Source organism: Artemia franciscana, chromosome 19 (genome assembly GCF_032884065.1).
Source record: "Artemia franciscana chromosome 19, ASM3288406v1, whole genome shotgun sequence".
Lineage (NCBI taxonomy): Eukaryota > Metazoa > Arthropoda > Branchiopoda > Anostraca > Artemiidae > Artemia > Artemia franciscana.
In genome coordinates, this window is record NC_088881.1 from 32,382,209 (window position 1) to 32,399,774 (window position 17,566).

General features: G+C 35.5%; 1 protein-coding gene across 3 annotated transcripts in view; it reads left to right on the forward strand.

Annotated features, from left to right (window-relative positions):
* The window catches only part of LOC136039575 (synapse-associated protein 1-like), a 59,327-nt gene that overhangs the window by 22,261 nt on the left and 19,500 nt on the right, over positions 1-17,566 (forward strand). For 2 of the 3 annotated variants that reach the window (XM_065723424.1, XM_065723426.1), the window contains exons 5-7: positions 778-938; positions 8,786-8,923; positions 15,963-16,102. In XM_065723424.1, coding sequence (XP_065579496.1) covers positions 778-938; positions 8,786-8,923; positions 15,963-16,102 — 439 coding nt within the window. The remainder of the gene's footprint in view (positions 1-777; positions 939-8,785; positions 8,924-15,962; positions 16,103-17,566) is intronic. The other variant, XM_065723425.1, reaches the window with a different exon arrangement.

The following is a 17,566-nucleotide window of genomic DNA, read 5'->3' on the forward strand; positions in this document are numbered from 1 at the left end:
CATCTTTCTTCAAGACGTTTCAAGATTTCTTAAGTGCTTACCTAAAAGGGGAATGTTTATTTATGTTAAGGATTTCCTTAGTGCTTACGTAATAGAGGAATATTTACTTCTGTTAAGGATGAAGCATTCACACGTGACTTGTTTCTTCAAGCCCTAGTGGGGGACCACTGCTTGTGACTTAGGAGGACACAACTGGGTGTTACGTAATGACGATGTACACATGAGATGTTACATATTACTTTAAATTTTTGTTCGTGAAACTCGTTGCATGTTGATTTTTCTCTTCGTGAAACTTTTACGTTGATTTTTCTCATTCCAAACTGATTTCATTCATGGAACTTTTCGTGGCTTTTCGTATCTGCCATTCGTGGCTTAGATTAGGTTCCACCACGTTCGGTACAGTCCTCCTAACCTAACCTAGTACAAGTTCCATGAATCAAATCAGTTTCATTAGGACAAAAATCAATGTACAAGTTTCGCGCAGAGAAAAATCATATGTAACAAGTATCACGAAAATAATCAGTAGGTAGGTTAGATGACACGGCATCTAACTTAACCTAACCTACCATGCGTAGGTTAGGTTCCATCACGTTCGGTACAGTCCTCCTAACCTAACCTAGTACAAGTTCCATGAATCAAATCAGTTTCATTAGGAGAAAAATCAATGTACAAGTTTCACGCAGAGAAAAATCATATGTAACAAGTACCACGAAAATAATCAGTAGCCTTAGTTCCAATGGTGTTACTTAATAAATGATTTTGGTCATTGTCTTCCAGACTTCGAAGAAGTATCTACAAAAGCATTTGAAGGGGTGAAATCTATTGGAAGTTTCTTCAGCACTGCCGTTTCAAAAGCAGGGAAAACGGTGACTGAAGCTAGTGCAAAAATTAAGAAAACTGTGGAAGAGACGGTGAGCCAGTCAACATTTTTGAACGAAGTATACCCTGTTTTTTAGTTTTGCTTCTTTAATTTAGTTGCTTATTTATATTTCTTTTTCTTTCATTTTTTTATTCCTTTACAACTCGTCAACGTTTTATTCCTTACGAATCCGTCACGTGTCAACCCAAAATCAATCCAATCTTTCATCCCTTAGTTCTATGACTATTTACCTTAGTTCTGCCATAGGACTGACATATGGACGGATGGATGATAAGATTATCTATCAGCAAGTAAAATGACATCATTTTTATACAATCTTAAAAAAGCTTATGCCATATTTGCCTCTCACTCACTCGGACTATCTGTCTTGACTTTTTCTACAATTAGCCATAGCTTGATGCCCCAAATTACTTGATTTTAATTCAAAACCGAAGAATTAAGATCATGTAGTTAGGGGTATCAAGCCATGACTAATGGTAGAAAAAGCTAAGACAGATAGTCTGAGTGAGTGAGAGGCAAGTAGGGCATAAGCTCTTTATAGGATCGTATAAAATGATGTCATTTCACTTGTTGATGGTGAGTGCAAAAATTAAGAAAACTGTGGAAGAGGCAGTGAACCAGTCGACATTTTTGCACGTACTATACCTGGTTCTTTAGTTTTGCTTCTTATATTTAGTTGCTTATTTATATTTCTTTTTCTTTTCTTATTTTTATTCCTTTACGATTGTTTTAAGGGTAATTTTAGGTAATTGTTTCTAGGGCCATAGTGAAAGGAACGTTAAAACGCCTAGATCACACTTTGCGGAACATAGGTTACCCAAATTCGTGTTTTTTTTTTGGCCATCCTTCGAGGTGAAGTGAAAAGGAGGTCGTCCCTGAATGGAGTGGGAAGACATCATGTATGAGGATCTATGAAAAGGAACTGGAAATTCTTGGGAGGGAATAAAGAGGGGTTTTAAACAGATTTGGGAGGAAGAGGAGCTTGCGCAGCAGTGTTGGTGGCTTGATTTTGCAATGAATTGCTAGTAGTAGTATTATTTCGATTTTCCTTTGCAATATTTAGTGCAAGAAATTTTGAAAAAAATCTTGTAGTGTTTCCGAATTTAGGTTTAATCATTGTTGCAGCCCCAGCTTCAAACTGGTAAGGAGAAACTATATATCATAGTGACCAAAGACTTAAAAAAGTGTTTTAAAAATTTTTGTAGAGAAACAAATTTTCCACTTAACAGTGATTAAGGTATGACAACCATTATATAGGCTTATCTTAGCAGTAAAAGTTTATTATGGTTAACAAATTTTTGAGAATTTTGAGAAAGAGTTTGGAACCCTTGAAAATAGTGGTGGTTCGAAACAAAAAATCCCACCTTTGAAGCGATTCACCGAGCGATTCCCAAGTCGGTTTGGTTGACTTGGTGATTCCAAACATGGCTCGGTGATTTTGGGCTCGAAAACTGGAGGTTTCCGCCTCTATCTTGTAAAAATTGTAAAATCGCTTTTTGCATGGGTACCAGTAACCCATGTTCTTTTTTTTGCCAAGGCAAGTAGGTTAAAATCAAATGAAATACTATGCAAAAACTGGTAGCATAACCGTTATTCATAATGACACAGAAAAAAGACAGCTTAAATTTCTGTTAAAAACGTAGAAGAAGATATAGTCCCCTGGGAAAGAGTAATAGTTTAGTAAAACTAAAAAAAAAAAGGCCAAACCGTGGCATTTGAGCAACAGGAATACTTTCAGAACCAAAACATTGAAACAAATTCGCTGAATAATATATCCAAAATCAGCCGCGCAGAAATACCCTTTTTTTCAGGAAAAGGGGGAGGGGGGTCTTGAATTCAAATTTCTACAATACTTCCTGGATTAAAAGGTCATTCCTGTTAATTTGAATCCGAGGAGACTGATTGTACCCCAAGAATTAGAGTACGAGGATATAGAATTGGAAAAATCCATCAAATAATACCCCAGCAAGGGATGAAAAATTAGAACATTATTTTTTTGCATTATTTGGTGAATTGAAAGGTCTTTTTCCAATTTTTTCAAGTCTGGTGAGTTCAAAAATGATATCGTATTGAAAAATTACATTATTTTTACCCCATTTCCACCCTTTGCGAGGTCTGAAGGGAATAATACCATTGAGGTACTATAATAATATAATACATAATTGAAAAAAATAGATAATTGAATAGCCGTTTTCTATTAATTCAAGTCTGGGGAGAGCAAAATGACATGGGCATTGGAAAATTCCATAACTTAGAACCCTTTCTCCCTTTTTGTTCAGTTATGCATGATATTCTTATAGTACTGCAAATAGTATTTCTACCCCTCCTCACCTTGCATAGGGAGAAAGTGGAATATTAAATGACGGAATTATTCAGTTCTGATTTCAATTTTGGTCTCCCCAAACTTGAATGAATAGGAAACGACTTTTCAATCCACCAAATAATGCACAAATTATGTTTCTAATTTTTCATCCTCCTTTGACCTTGCTTGGGCGGAAATTGGGCACTAAGCCATGGAATTTTTCAGTTCCGGTATCATGTTTAGTCTCCTCGGACTCAAATTAATAGTAACAACCCTTAAATCCAGAAAGTATTGCAGAAATTTGAATTCGAAATCCCCACCCCTTCCTTTCTTTTCCCTGAAAAAAAAGGTATTTCTGCGCTGCCAATTTTGGATATCTTATTCAGCGAATTTTTCTGAAGATTTTGGTGCCAAAAATATTTCTGTTGCTCAAATGCCGGGTTAAAGCTGTATCTTGTATTAGACTATAATAACTTCAAAAACGGTTCATTTTTTACTAGATTCCATCTGAGAAAAAGCAGAAGGCCTTTTCTCAGGGTTTGGCATAGAAATTGAAGCAATACTTGAGATTTTAAGTTTAAGGGATGATACATTGGAAAAAATTTCAAATCTTATGCTGTATTCCAATACCCACTTTTTTGGAGAAATGACTGAAGATGGAAGATAGACTGAAGATAGATGTCATTTCAAACTCAAAAAGTAATAGATGAAACCACAGAAAGTTTTGGAATCACAAAGGGAGTGGAATAGAATTTAATAGAATTTCATTTGATTCTTCATAAGGGCTCCATGAACCACTTACCTCAACATCAAGTGTGTTTAAACCAATTCTTCACTGACATGAACCTAAGGACAATGGACAACTTATTGTTTTACACTCAACGCGCGTAGGAAATCTTGTGCACTCATCTGGTGCTTAAACTACCTCTGTAATAGCTGGAAACCCCCGGAGGTAGGTACGTACAAGAGGGGTGAACGTCATTAGCAGTCGACTTACTTCTACACTGCTGAGCAGGAGCTTTAATTAAGTAAGTAGCATGTAGGAATCCCAAGATATGTGCCTCGACGAACCGTATAATCTATTACCCACATTAGAAACTATGACAAGGATGACCTAATTATTTCGAAACAACTCTTCAGTGGTGATGGAGTTTGTTCGGAAGGATGCAAACTTTGTTGACCACTTGCCACCGGTTGTGGGATTGAAACCCCCCTAAGTAATCAGTTCGAACTGGGCAACCTCAACCTCATGGCTGCAGGTGGAGCCCGCCCTAAGGTCTCATTGTCCAGGGTTTCCCTGATGTCAAGCAAAACCCAGGCCTAAGGACGGTTTGGCTTGCGATTCTCTCCTGAAAACAATTTGAACGATTTCGAGATGGAAAGTCTTCTTCTAAAATTAGGAAAAGAGAGATTTTAAAAGGGGGCAGTCCAGATTAGTCTTTGGTATCCTTCTATGATTTTAGGAATGAATGAACGTATATAATGTTTGGCAGAAGTAACCCTTTATTCTGTATTTGGATTTTTGCTGTTGTTTTGTTTTCATTGTTTCCTTTTTTGTTAATTTTTTTTACAGTTTGGCTTTCTCTTTGTCTTTTTTTTGCAAGTTTTTTCTTTTTTTCTGGCCGTTGGCTTTTGTTTCTTTGCTGCATTTTTAATTTTATGTTTTTTCTAATTTATATTTCTTCTTTGAAAATATTATTCGTTCATATATTAAATAACGGGATGGTTCTTGTATATATTGTTGTATATATTGGGCAATGGAAAAAATAATTAAGTCAAGAAGTGAAACTTGTCCGTGGACAAATTTCTGGACGTTCTCTGGACTTTCCGGATTGTCATAAAAAAGGGAAGAGTAAAACCAATATGAGACTGGCCTCAAAGGTATTTAAATGTTGTTGTCACTGAGAGAAAAGGAGGTAGGAGCGAAAAAATAAAGAAAGAAAAGACTTGATGTTTAGAAGCCCCACTCATTGCCACCTGCTGTACATTTTAGGGTGTCTTTTGTATGGTCGCGACGAACGTACGTCCCACCTCGTTTAAAGCCAGGTATGCTTTACGACACCCGTGCAACCTCACTTCTATCAGTTTAAATTAGCTGACCCTGTAGACCTTAGGCTTTTCATTTTCCCATTCTACTGTCATGCGTTTGGATTAAAGGCACTCAGGGACGAAAACTTCTTTTTAGGATATAATCTATAGTGAGATAGTTCAACAGTTAAAGCCATTACATTCAGGCTCTTTTAAAAGATGGTATTTTTCAGAGAAATAAAACCTATAATGCTTTCTGTTGCGTAAATGCCACTTTTTGCTCACTTGTATGATAGGCGAGTGAAGGAAAGGGAAGGGTGGAGTCTATTAGACTCCGCACTTCCCTTTCATTTGACATTTTGTCTTGATCATCATAAACGCGGTGAGAATTTAATATTTTTTTTTAATTATTTTTGATATTTTAATTTTTTAATATTTCAACACGTATTCAATTTGACAAAGGAAGAAAACTTCGAGTTAGCTATTTTAAACCGCATATTACTGTTCAACGTCATAGTTCGTGATTTTTTCTTCTTTCTTTTTGATGGTGATTTAAAAAACACTAATTAGTGAAAAATTGACAAAAATTAAGCTAAAAATATGTGACACAAAACAGCATTAGAAGGTGTAGCTCTCATTGCAACAGACTGTTAATGTTCATTAAATGTTAGAATGTTTACGGACAGAAAATGTTATCGAATTTAACCAATTTGTTGGCTTATTTATTCTCACGATTTAAATTGGCAACTCTGACGAGAATTTGACACTGCACTAAAACTTCATAATTATAAACAATGTAAAAGAAAATCATAGGAAATCGTCGTTTTCAGGTGTGAATAAACCTAAGATGTTTTCAGGTTTGAATATTATGTATATTAGGTCTAATATTAAGTCGTATTAGGTCCTCAAATTAGGTTCACGAGCAAAAATCGTATTTTTTTCTTTCTTTTTTCATAAAAATTTCTTTTTTTCTTTCATACAAAAGACGGAAAGGTGCTCAGCTAATGAATTTATTTAAGAAGCTTTTAGGAAACAAACATGTTTTCCGTTTTAGTGTCTATTGCTTGAACCTAATATACTTTCAAACCTATTAAGCGGAGGCCTAGCTTTAAATGATTATGAAACAGACCAAAAGGATAGAATGGACAGTTGGAAGTATTTGATCTAAGACTAAGAAAGCTAAAACACAACATGTCCATCAAGCTGAATTTGATTTTGCTGTCACAATTTTTCCGGGAAAAGTACACTGATTCTTTATTCTGGGGAAATTTCTTGCTCCTCTGGGGCTTCTTGTTCCTCTGGGGTTCCTTGCCAATTTAATCCTTTGGAAATATTTTTTATTTAGTTTGTCAAACTGGACGGTTTTATATTAGCTTGAGAATTGTAAATATTGAAGCAAAAAAGACAACCTTCAGAGAGAGAAAAAAAAAGGCCTGGAATCTCAGAATAGACTGATTTGCAAGGCTGAATCCAGGATGGGGGGGGGGAGAGAGTTAGCGGTTTTGAACTCCACCTCCCCCCCCTCGAAATGTTTGTCCGACTCGTAAAAACGTAACAAAAATGAATATAATCAGATTTTAATGTGTTTTTAAAGCCATTTTTGGTAGAGCCCCTCCGCCTGAATTTTTTTTGTTAATCAGATCCGGAAATCGGTTGCGATTTGTAAGTGCGTCCCAATAGAGATAGTGGCAGGAGGATTGTTAATTAGCGTTTTGTTATTGCAAAATCGTAAAAAAAGGTTTATAGATACAAGTAATTGAATTCTGATTAATTATTACCAAAATGAAATCCAAATCGTTATAAAGAGTCAGATGAGTCATTTGCCAATGACAACATGTTTTATGTAAGTATCAAAGACATCAAAATAAAACATTTTTTGCTCCCCGACCCACCTTGGGTTGGCTCATACCTAAAAACTACGATTTTTTAAGGTTTTTCTTTTGATTATTTCAATATTATGTAGTTTGAGGGCTGTACCGCATTTTTATAAGTGTTGCCACGCTGAACCGTGAAAATAAACTAGCAGAACTAAATAATTAAAAATTAGGGAAACCTTTGTTTTGTAAAAATTTGAACATTAACCATGTGTAGATTCCCAAAGACAGGTAAAAATTCCAGAGGAAAGCTATACCTTCTTAAGCTATTTGGTGCCTTATGTTTTTAGATTATTTTTTGTTTATTTTTATCCACGTTTTTTTTCTGCTCCCTGCAACCAAGAACTGCTGGAAGAGACCCTTTTCGTTAAAAATCTATTTTTTTATTTCTTTTGATAAATATGGATTATATGATATTCTTTTGATAATTATATTTTATAATTTTTTATATTCTTTTGACTTTTATATTCTTTTGGTAAAAATCATAAATATTGATGCTGCTCTTACTGAAAGCTAATTATAAGCTACCTTTACTGTTGTTAGTCTGCTTAGTGCTTATCTTTTATTTTATTGTCAATAACATATTGACGGGCTAAATTCGATGTAAGCTATTTGGTGCCTTATGTTTTTAGATTATTTTTTGTTTATTTTTATCCACATTTTTTTTCCACTCGCTGCAACCAAAAACTGCTGGAGGAGATTTTTTTCGTTAAAAATCTATTCTTTTCTTTCTTTTGATAAATGTGGATTGTGTAAGCTTTCTAATCATTCAAACATTGTGTAGCATTCAAATGATTGTGTTCTGTTTTCAATTTTCTTGGAACTTCGAGGAGTAAAAGTAGGTGTGACCTTAAAAAAGGGTTTCTTAATCTGATATAAGAGTCGCCCGGAAGATCCGATTGGTCGTCCGTCTCAATTTCAACTTGTTCAATTGTTTTTCTTCTTGTTTGGATTAATATGGTAAATACTTTTTCATAATTTCATCACCAAAATCAATTTCTGGGCGGTAGTACCGCCCAGCTGACCTGGGTGGTTAGACGGGGTAGGGTAGGGTGGTAGGGTTTGCACAGCTGAGTTTTGAACTTTTGGTCGTGTATCATGGTTGCAGCGCCAGATGCAACCTAGGAAAGAACGAACTTTACTGCATGTTAACGTAAATTTAAAAAAAAATTTGAACAAAACTGTTAAGTGATTTAAAGGTGATTCAAGAATGTAAACTGTTATTTCAGTGAAGAAAGTTTATTGCAAAAGTTTATGGTAAAAGCCTGCACAGTCAAATTTACGTGAATTACTGAAAAGAGTCTGAACTATACCAACCATAATCAAAATTACATTATTTAGTTGCTTATTATTGATTTTGCAATTCTTTTTTGCTGTGGCAACACAGCAAAACTGTTCAAGTGAAAAGCTTACTTTCCATCCTTTTAATATTATGGGAGTGTAAGTTATCCCCTGTTTTGACCCTAGTACGATACATAAAATTAAGCAATATACTCTTTGAGCCAGAAATGAGAAATTTTTCGTCCCAATTACATTTCACGTCCTATATCTTTTATAAAATATATACACCTCTGCAAATAGGTTGAGGGACTAAATATACACTAGAGGAACACATTAACGTACATTGGGGAAAGTTTTGGATATGCTAGTTGGTTTGAGACTCATATTTCTTATAAATAACGCTGTTTTTTTTTCTTGTAGTCGCTTTTATCTGAATTTAACAAGGAGCAAGATAACTTTGTTAAGAGCAAGCAAAAGTCTACAGATGCCTCGCTTCCTCCTTGGGTAGGCTACCCAGATGAAGACAACTTAAAAGAGCAGATACTTTCCTTGTCAGCGGTAAGTCCTTCTTTTATGTCTAGATAATTACAGTTTTATTGGGTAGTCTATATATATAGTTAACATTTTCAAGTAAATTAAGAGATTTGTCAAAACCCAAATATGGTTTGGACTAACTTCTCTCAAAAGATAATCATCAGAGCAGTTGAATGAATTATAATCTTGAATTTCAATATTGAATTTGCTTGACGTATCTCTGGAACCCTTCTAATAGTCTATTCACTGTTTTTGGGATTGTATCTTTGTAGTGTTTTTAATCTCTCTACCACTAACCTAACCCCCTCCCTTTTAACAAAATCACCGGACATTGTTCTGCGCGCTCTCCTGCCGTTACCTGCTTGATTTATTAACTAAATCAAGAAATTGCATTTCCTCTTGAATATAATCGGATACCTTGCCGCAAAAAGTAGCCGTGAAAACCACTATGTTACAGAATCGTAAATGGACACTTCAAGTATAATAAAAGAGATAATTAAATTAGTAGAATGCTCAAACCCCCTCTCCCCCTATATCTTCACAGACCCCTCTCCTTTTCACCCTTCTCTTGCCCTTCTTCTAAATGTAAAACGCCCTGATAATATCACGTACCAAGTTGTACAAGATATGAATACATGAAAACTAATTTCTGAGCCCCCCCTTCCGTCTAAACAAACTAAAGAAAACCCTTTCGCATGCTGACCAATGGTCGGCGTTGTAGAGGTACCGATCTCCTGATTCACTCCCTTTGGCAGAGAGTCCAGTGCGCGGTTGGGGGCAAATCATCCAACGTTTTTTCCCCAGATTTCTCCAGGTACCCATTTAGAGCTGGGTAGACTCTAGCTGAGTTTATAGAGTCACTTCACTGACCCCCGTTCCAAACCAAATAACCAGTTACACCTGGACTCGAACCTCTGTTCTCAGGATCTCAAGCCCAGTGTTCTAACAACTTGGCTTGGACGGCTCATCCCCTTTCAAAAAACTTTCCCCATCTGTTTTTCACTTTCTCCTGTCAGAGAGGGTCACGCTTGTAAAAAAAAAACCGCATAAAAAACAAAGTGCGGGATATTAGTACTAATCTCAAACTCAACCCCCCTTTCATGCCGTCTTATGATCTCGCACCAGAGGAAGCAAGCTTTATCCCAATTAGTCCATTCATTATGCAATACCCGGCAAACTTATTCACAAACAATTAAAGTGTTTACAGTGTTTATAGAAATACGAGGAGGCGCCATCATCTCATTTGATCAAAGCACCGAAGTTATTTTCTGATTTTCCAGCTCTTCGGAAACCTGAATATATATTAACATGACACCCATTGAAGTTCCTTATTTGATGTGCTTTGATATGCAAGTCTAATATTGCAAAATTTTAATAGTTGAGGAGTATTTTATGGTTCTCTTCGATTTACTTTGAATATTCAAGAGTTCTAGTAAAACCCAATTCTTCACTTCTTTCAGTTTACCAGTTTTCAAATCAAATGAAAAATATTTTTTTATGAATTAAATTCCTTAAACGAAATTCGTTCTGAAATGCTTTTGTATACACTTCAAGTTTTTAATATTTTTACTAACTCTATTTAGGTTAATCGCAAACTCTTCGTAGATATAGGGTGTCGCAAATTTGCCTATAATCTCTTGCGTATCCTAATATAGGACTACAACCCAGTATCCATATCGCCGTGGCATACTGGAAACATTAGATGTTTTGTCACTTATAAATGAATTAGTATTAAACTAATTAGAAAACCTACTCCTTGACCCCATCTGTGTCGCGCAACCAACTTCGATCTCCGTGGCATGGTGTAGAAGAATCAAATGTTTTGTCGCTTATAAAAGTATTAGTATTAAACTAATTAGAAAACCTACTCCTTGACCCCATCTGTGTGGCGCAACCAACTTCGATCTCCGTGGCATGGTGTCGAAGAATTAAATGTTTTGTCGCTTATAAAAGTATTAGTATTAAACTAATTAGAAAACCTCCTCCGTGGCTCCATCTATGTGGCACAACCAACTCTGATCTCCGTGACATAGTGGAAGAATTGAATGTTTTGTCGCTTACAAATGAATTAGTATTAAACTAATTAGAAAATCCACTCCGTGGCTCCATCTTTGAGGCGCAACCAACTTCGATTTTCGTGGCAAGGTGTAGAAGAATTGAATGTTTTGTCGCTTGTAAAAGTATTGGTATTAAACTAATTAGAAAACCTACTCCTTGACCCCATCTGTGTGGCGCAATCAACTTTGATCTCCGTGGCATGGTGTAGAAGAATCAAATGTTTTGTCGCTTATATATGAATTAGTATTAAACTATTTAGAAAACCTACTCCGTGACCCCATTTATGTGGCGCAACCAACTTCGATCTTCGTGGCATGGTGTAGAAGAATTGAATGTTTTGTCGCTTATAAAAGTATTAGTATTAAACTAACTAGAAAACCTACTCCGTGGCTCCATCTATGTGGCACAACCAACTACGATCTCTGTGGCATGGTGTAGAAGAATTGGATGTTTTGTCGCTTATAAAAGTATTAGTATTAAGCTAATTAGAAAACCTACTCCGTGACCCCATTTATGTGGCGCAACCAACTTCGATTTTCGTGGCATGGTGTAGAAGAATTGAATGTTTTGTCGCTTATAAAAGTATTGGTATTAAACTAATTAGAAAACCTACTCCTTGACCCCATCTGTGTGGCGCAACCAACTTCGATCTCCGTGGCATGGTGTAGAAGAAAAATGTTTTGTCGCTTATAAAAGTATTAGTATTGAACTAATTAGAAAACCTACTCCGTGGCCCCATCTATGTGGCACAACCTACTCCGATCTCCTTGGCATAGTGGAAGAATTGAATGTTTTGTCGCTTATAAATTAATTAGTATTAAACTAATTAGAAAATCCACTTCGTGGCTCCATCTATGAGGCGCAGCCAACTTCGATCTTCGTGGCATGGTGGAAGAATTGAATGTTTTGTCGTTTATAAATGAATCAATATTAAACTAATTCATAAACCAACTTGACATGATTACTAACAGTCTCCAGCACCTGCGCCGGTACACAGTCTCAGATATTAATAAGAAAGTCCGATTAGAATACGCTGAAATTTTTGCTGGTAGAGGGAATATAATAGATGTACGTTGGCCAAGCTCTACTGAGTTTTTCTTATCATTCAATCCTTTTCTCTCCTGAAATTTTTCTCCTTCTTTTTGGATAAAGGATTGAAAAGGATCTAAAATAATTATTGTGATTTTTTTCAAATTTTGTTTTTTTTTCAGCTTGGGTGAAAAGCCAGGTAGACATTTTGTTGTTCTTCATATTAAAGTTAAATTATTGCACAAAAATCTGTCAAACACAGCTGTCTGTATTTCTCCGCATCACTGCCTAATTACGTTAGTTCAGTTAGTTTTTTTCTCTATTTCTCCCACCTTTTATGTCTTTTTCTATTATTTATGTATTACTCTATAAGTGTCTTGTAATATATTTTTATGTGTTTTTTTTTTCTATGTGTTACTCTACATGTATAGTGGACGTATAATACTATTGTATAGTGGGGGTGGAAAATGAATATTGATAATAATAGTAAGTACTACTACTTCTACTACTACTAACAACTCACCCCTCACGAAAGTCTTGTTTTTGACATGCCATTTCCTTAAGATTTGGCAAGCTGTGAAATGAAGCTTCATTTTCCTCTAGAAGGGAAATATAGAGTATTTACGCCTAATACGCCAAAGGACATTGCCACGCTATTTTACTTGTTAATATAACCCCTATGTCGATGCCATTGTAGGATTTTTAATTGGATATACCCTCATTTCTAAAAAAAACCTGGAATTATGGACATTAAAGATCAACTCTGTAATTAATTAATTAGTTTTGCAAGTTTAAAATCTCTGTCCATCTAGCACAAAAAGAAAATGAAATTGAGGATTTTGCCTCTAATGATTCAGACTGTAATAGACAGATCCAATTGTACAATTTCTTCATGAAACATTACTCCAACTACATTCTCTACAGATGTTTCCACGTCATTGTGTTGTTAATAACAGCCTATTTATTTTATTATGTTTGAGGGGAAATTTTGTTCTTATTTTGAAAATTGTCTCCGCTTTCCAGTTATTGCTGAAACGATGAGAATTCCCTTAAAATAGGAATAAAATATCAATTTTAGATCTTGAACTGTGCTCGTCCAAAAATATTAAAAAAAATTTCCACCCAACTACATTTCCTAACTCTATTTACATCCCTTTACCAAACAAGGAGTAAAAATTTTGGACAAATATATATATTGTCTAAGTTTTTGCATATAAATTCTACAAAAAAAAATACATTTACATTTTTAGCTTTGGCTGATTTAGGACTACACTGCGACAGTAGGCTCTCGTTCGAAGTCGAAGGACATTCCCCGCTGAAATAAAAGATTGGAGCAATTTCAAGTACTAATTATAGAATTTTATAAAACACCACTCTACCTCCATTCTCCACAGATATCTTGATGTCGTCGTCTTGTTAATAATAGCCCATTCATTTTTTCTGTTTGATTATAAATTGTGTTCTCTGTCTGCTCAAAAGATAAATTTCGAGATATTCATTTTGTTCATCTTAGCTGAAAGATCAAATGAGTGTGCCCCCGGAAACACTATATCCCCCTGGATATGGCCTTGCCTCTGGAGATAACGTGGCCCCCCATAACGCGAGGGAGGGGCTTTAAGTTATGAATTTTACCTATTGTTTACGTACAGTATTTTTATTTGTTACTAGACATACATTTTTGGGGGAGGGAAAATTTTCTGTGGGGAGGTTTTCCATGCGTACAATTTTCCATGGGCAGGGAGGTTTCCGGCGATGAACTTACAAGGGAGAATTTTTCAGAATTCCTATACGAAATTTGTCCTACTTTCTCTTTGCCGATTCAATTTTTCATATTGAGAAGATTCTGGGAAATTTTCATGACCCCCCCCCCCCTATGAGTTATGGATTTTTCCAATTGTTTACACACAGTTTTTGTTATTTACAAGTAAGCAGGAGTTTTTTAGGGAAGGGGAATTGTCCGCGGTGGGGGATTTTCCACGGGGAAAATTTAGATGGACAGGGAAATTTCTGGAGATGAACTTGCAAGGGAGAATTTTACGCGTGAGAATTTGCCAGAACTTCTACACAAGTTTGTCTTACTTTCTCTTTTCCGATTCAATTTTATATCTAGAGATGTTCCGGGGAAACTGTCCAGAAGAAGTTTTCCGAAAGATTTAAATTGTCTAGGGAATTCTTTCGTGGGAGGGAGTGATTTCTCACGGGAAAAATTCTCGATGAGGAAGTTTTCTGTGGGAGAAATTCTTCATAGCGGAATTTTCTGCAGGGGATATTGTCCATGGGGAAATTTTCTGAAGGAGAAATTCTTCATGGGAGAATTTTCTGCGGTAGAGACTTTCCATTTGGAGGATGGAATTTCCAGAAAATTTCTCGTCTAGGGGTTTTTCCGGCATGATTTGAAAAAAAAGATTAGGAATTATATGAAAAAGAAGTCTTGTTTTCAACTGAAAGTAGAACAACGCAGCAGGGGCGCTTTTTTTTAGCAGGGGCGGATTTGCCGTGGGGGAGGAATATTTTAAGCAGAAAGAACTTTCCATGGAGGAATTTTTTTTTGGGGAGAGGGGCAATTTTACACGGAGGAGAGAGGCAGATTTACCGGTATTATTTGACAACGATTAGAAATTAAATAAAAAAAACTTTTTTCAACTGAAACTAGGGAGGAACTTTGAAACTTAAAACGAAAAGAAATCCTACGGCATGTGAGGGGAGATATCCCCTCCATACCTCGCTCTATACGGCAAAGTTTGACTTTTTAATTAGAAGCTTTTTCAAAATACTAAAAAAAAACTTATATGAGGGGCATCCCTCTCATATACGGAGTAGGCTTAATTTATGCTCGTTTTAAGTTTTAATGCTGAACCTTACTTTCATTTGAAAAAAAAACTTATTTTTTTATTTAATCAATGAAGAATAGAAATAAATTCTCAGGGGAAAACATTGACATGTTGCTGATTTTGAAAAGCCAAAAGTTGCCAGTAGGTTATCTTTCTTTATCCTGAGCCTGAGTAATTTCAAATCTGAATGTTCGTTTATGTAATCGATGTTTGTTTTTACTGTTTGACTTTATACTATTCAAAGTTAAAAATAAAATTGTGCAAAATACACTTTAATTACAATTTTTCATTTAACTTTGACAAAGCCAAGAGTTAATCTGAATAAAGAGCTGATCATTAATATCGAAATCGATATATCGATTATGGAATATCGAATAAGAATATTGATATATCATTAATTTTTAGAAACCTTGATATAAGTCCAATATCTGTTTCTGTTCCCATATCTATTAGCTTTCAAATCACCATCCTTCAAAGATCTTTCAGCAAACAGCTAGCTCTGGAAAAGAAAAAGGAGAGATATGTCACTGTTACCCATGCAAGAAAGTAATTCTTCTTGTTCTTCTGGACCTGTAAACCTGCAATCAACGGATGTCGACAATGGCTATTTTGATTTGATTCGACGCCATCTTTAAGAGTTCTAATGCTATTTTTTAATTTAAAAAAAAAATCGTTTTCTTATTACTTTGTTAAATCTGTATAATAGTTACTGTTTCTGAATTCTTCACTTGACAACTTTTTTAAAACGCGTTTTTCAGGCCTCGGTTAGTAAGGGACCGTGGATCAGTCTTTAACTAGCATCAGTAGTATGTGCAAGGTTAATATCCTAAAGGGAGGAGGAAGTGGAGATATAGATTTTAGAAACATGTTCCTGGACCTCAGCTTGGGTAGTAGATTTATTCATGGTAGTTTTGTTCCTACATGACAACAAATTTCCGAATTAGCGAAAAACGGCTTTGCTCCATATATATATATATATATATATATATATATATATATATATATATATATATATATATATATATATATATATATATATTATATATATTATATATATATATATTCATATATATATATATATATATATATATATATATATATATATATATTATGACAGATTAATATGGATAGTATGTAAATTTTAGGACAGAAGGAACTTTGTTCGTAACCCTCCGACAGGTGTCCAATTTCAGTTTGATTATGAAACCTCTTTTCCAATTGCACAAGCTATATTGGCCGAAGATGAAAATCTGAGTAAAATGAGATTCGAGCTTGTCCCAAAAGTGTAAGTAGAAATTTCTTCTTGTATAATGTCTAATTTGGAGTTTGGTGTTCTTTTATTTTTGTGGGGTGATTGTAATTCTAATAACTATTAACGATGTAGTAAAATTCTTTTTAGGTGTCTTTGGCTTTTTTGTTTTATTATTTACTCTCTTTCTCGATTTCCCTGCAAAAATATGACACTTGAATAATGGTTTCGAAAATCTCTGAAATGGCTCATGTTTCAAATAAACACTTCGTTTGACCAATAAATAGTTTACTGAAAACTTTTTTGAATGCTAACCAATGGTCCGTATGGCGCAGGTACGGGTCTGTCAATTCTCTTCATCGTCCGGGAGTGCTATGCGTGATTGGGAGAAAAAAACCAGCAATCCTTATCAAATGGGGCTGTTTTGTTTGAGAAAGCAATTCTAGAGTTTTATCCTATTTCCCTAGCTCTAAATGTTGCCAAGTCGAGCTTCCTGATTTTCTTGAAAATTTTGTAGGCTTGCGTGACATTCTCCGAAATTCTTCTTTCAAATGTTTCTTGGTTTGGTTCGCTGGATTCGGGATCCCTTGTCTGAGAGGACGCGGGTTCGAATCCCAGTGTACCCAATTCTTCAGTTTGGGACGGGGGTCAGTGGCGTGACTCTGTAAGCTTAGCCAGAGTCGACCCAGCTCTAAATGGGTACCTGGAGAAATCTGGGGAAGGTAAACAGGAAGGGTGTGCGAAAGCACAGGATGGCTGGCCCCCAACCCCCCATTGCACTTCCCGGCTGAAGGGCCAAGAAACGGAGATCAGCACCGCCGGTACGGACTGTAAAGTCTAATGCCGTATCCTTTACCTTTACCTTAGTAATCGGTATATCCGAGCTCTAGATGTTGTTCTTGATGAGAATCTCCCTCATGCATCATATTAGTCTAATTAAATTGAAGACATCAGTGAATCAGGTTTTTTTTTAGAAGCCATTTATTTATATATACAAGATCGAAGGGTCGACCTTGTCTACCCTTTTGATACCGCTCTCTAAAATATATGACCAAGTGAGGAACCTTATCCTTGACACAAATAGCTCTGTTAAGGCGCTATTACTTAATTTGAAGTCTCTTTGTTCTTTCATGTATGCCTTTTCCTTTTTCTTTAATTACCTGGTGATATTGCTACGGCCCTCGAAATTAATCCGTTCCTTATCATTGATCATTCTAATTGCCGACTTTTTAATCCAAGTTACATTTGATTTCCATTAACTTCATCAGTCAGATTGGACTTTAATCCTCTGACTGTCTCTCATGTTGTCTGGAACCCTCTGCCTGACTCAGCTGAAAGGGTCACTCCTTTGGTTCGGAATAATTGTAACATGTTTTTTTAATGCTCCCCCTGCGGTGGATATCTATTGACCAAATTGGAAATATATCGTCTGTCGGGTATCAAAATGTCGTGTCTCCCTAATTGTAAATTTCAGAAGAGCAAATAAAAAACCTTTTTTAT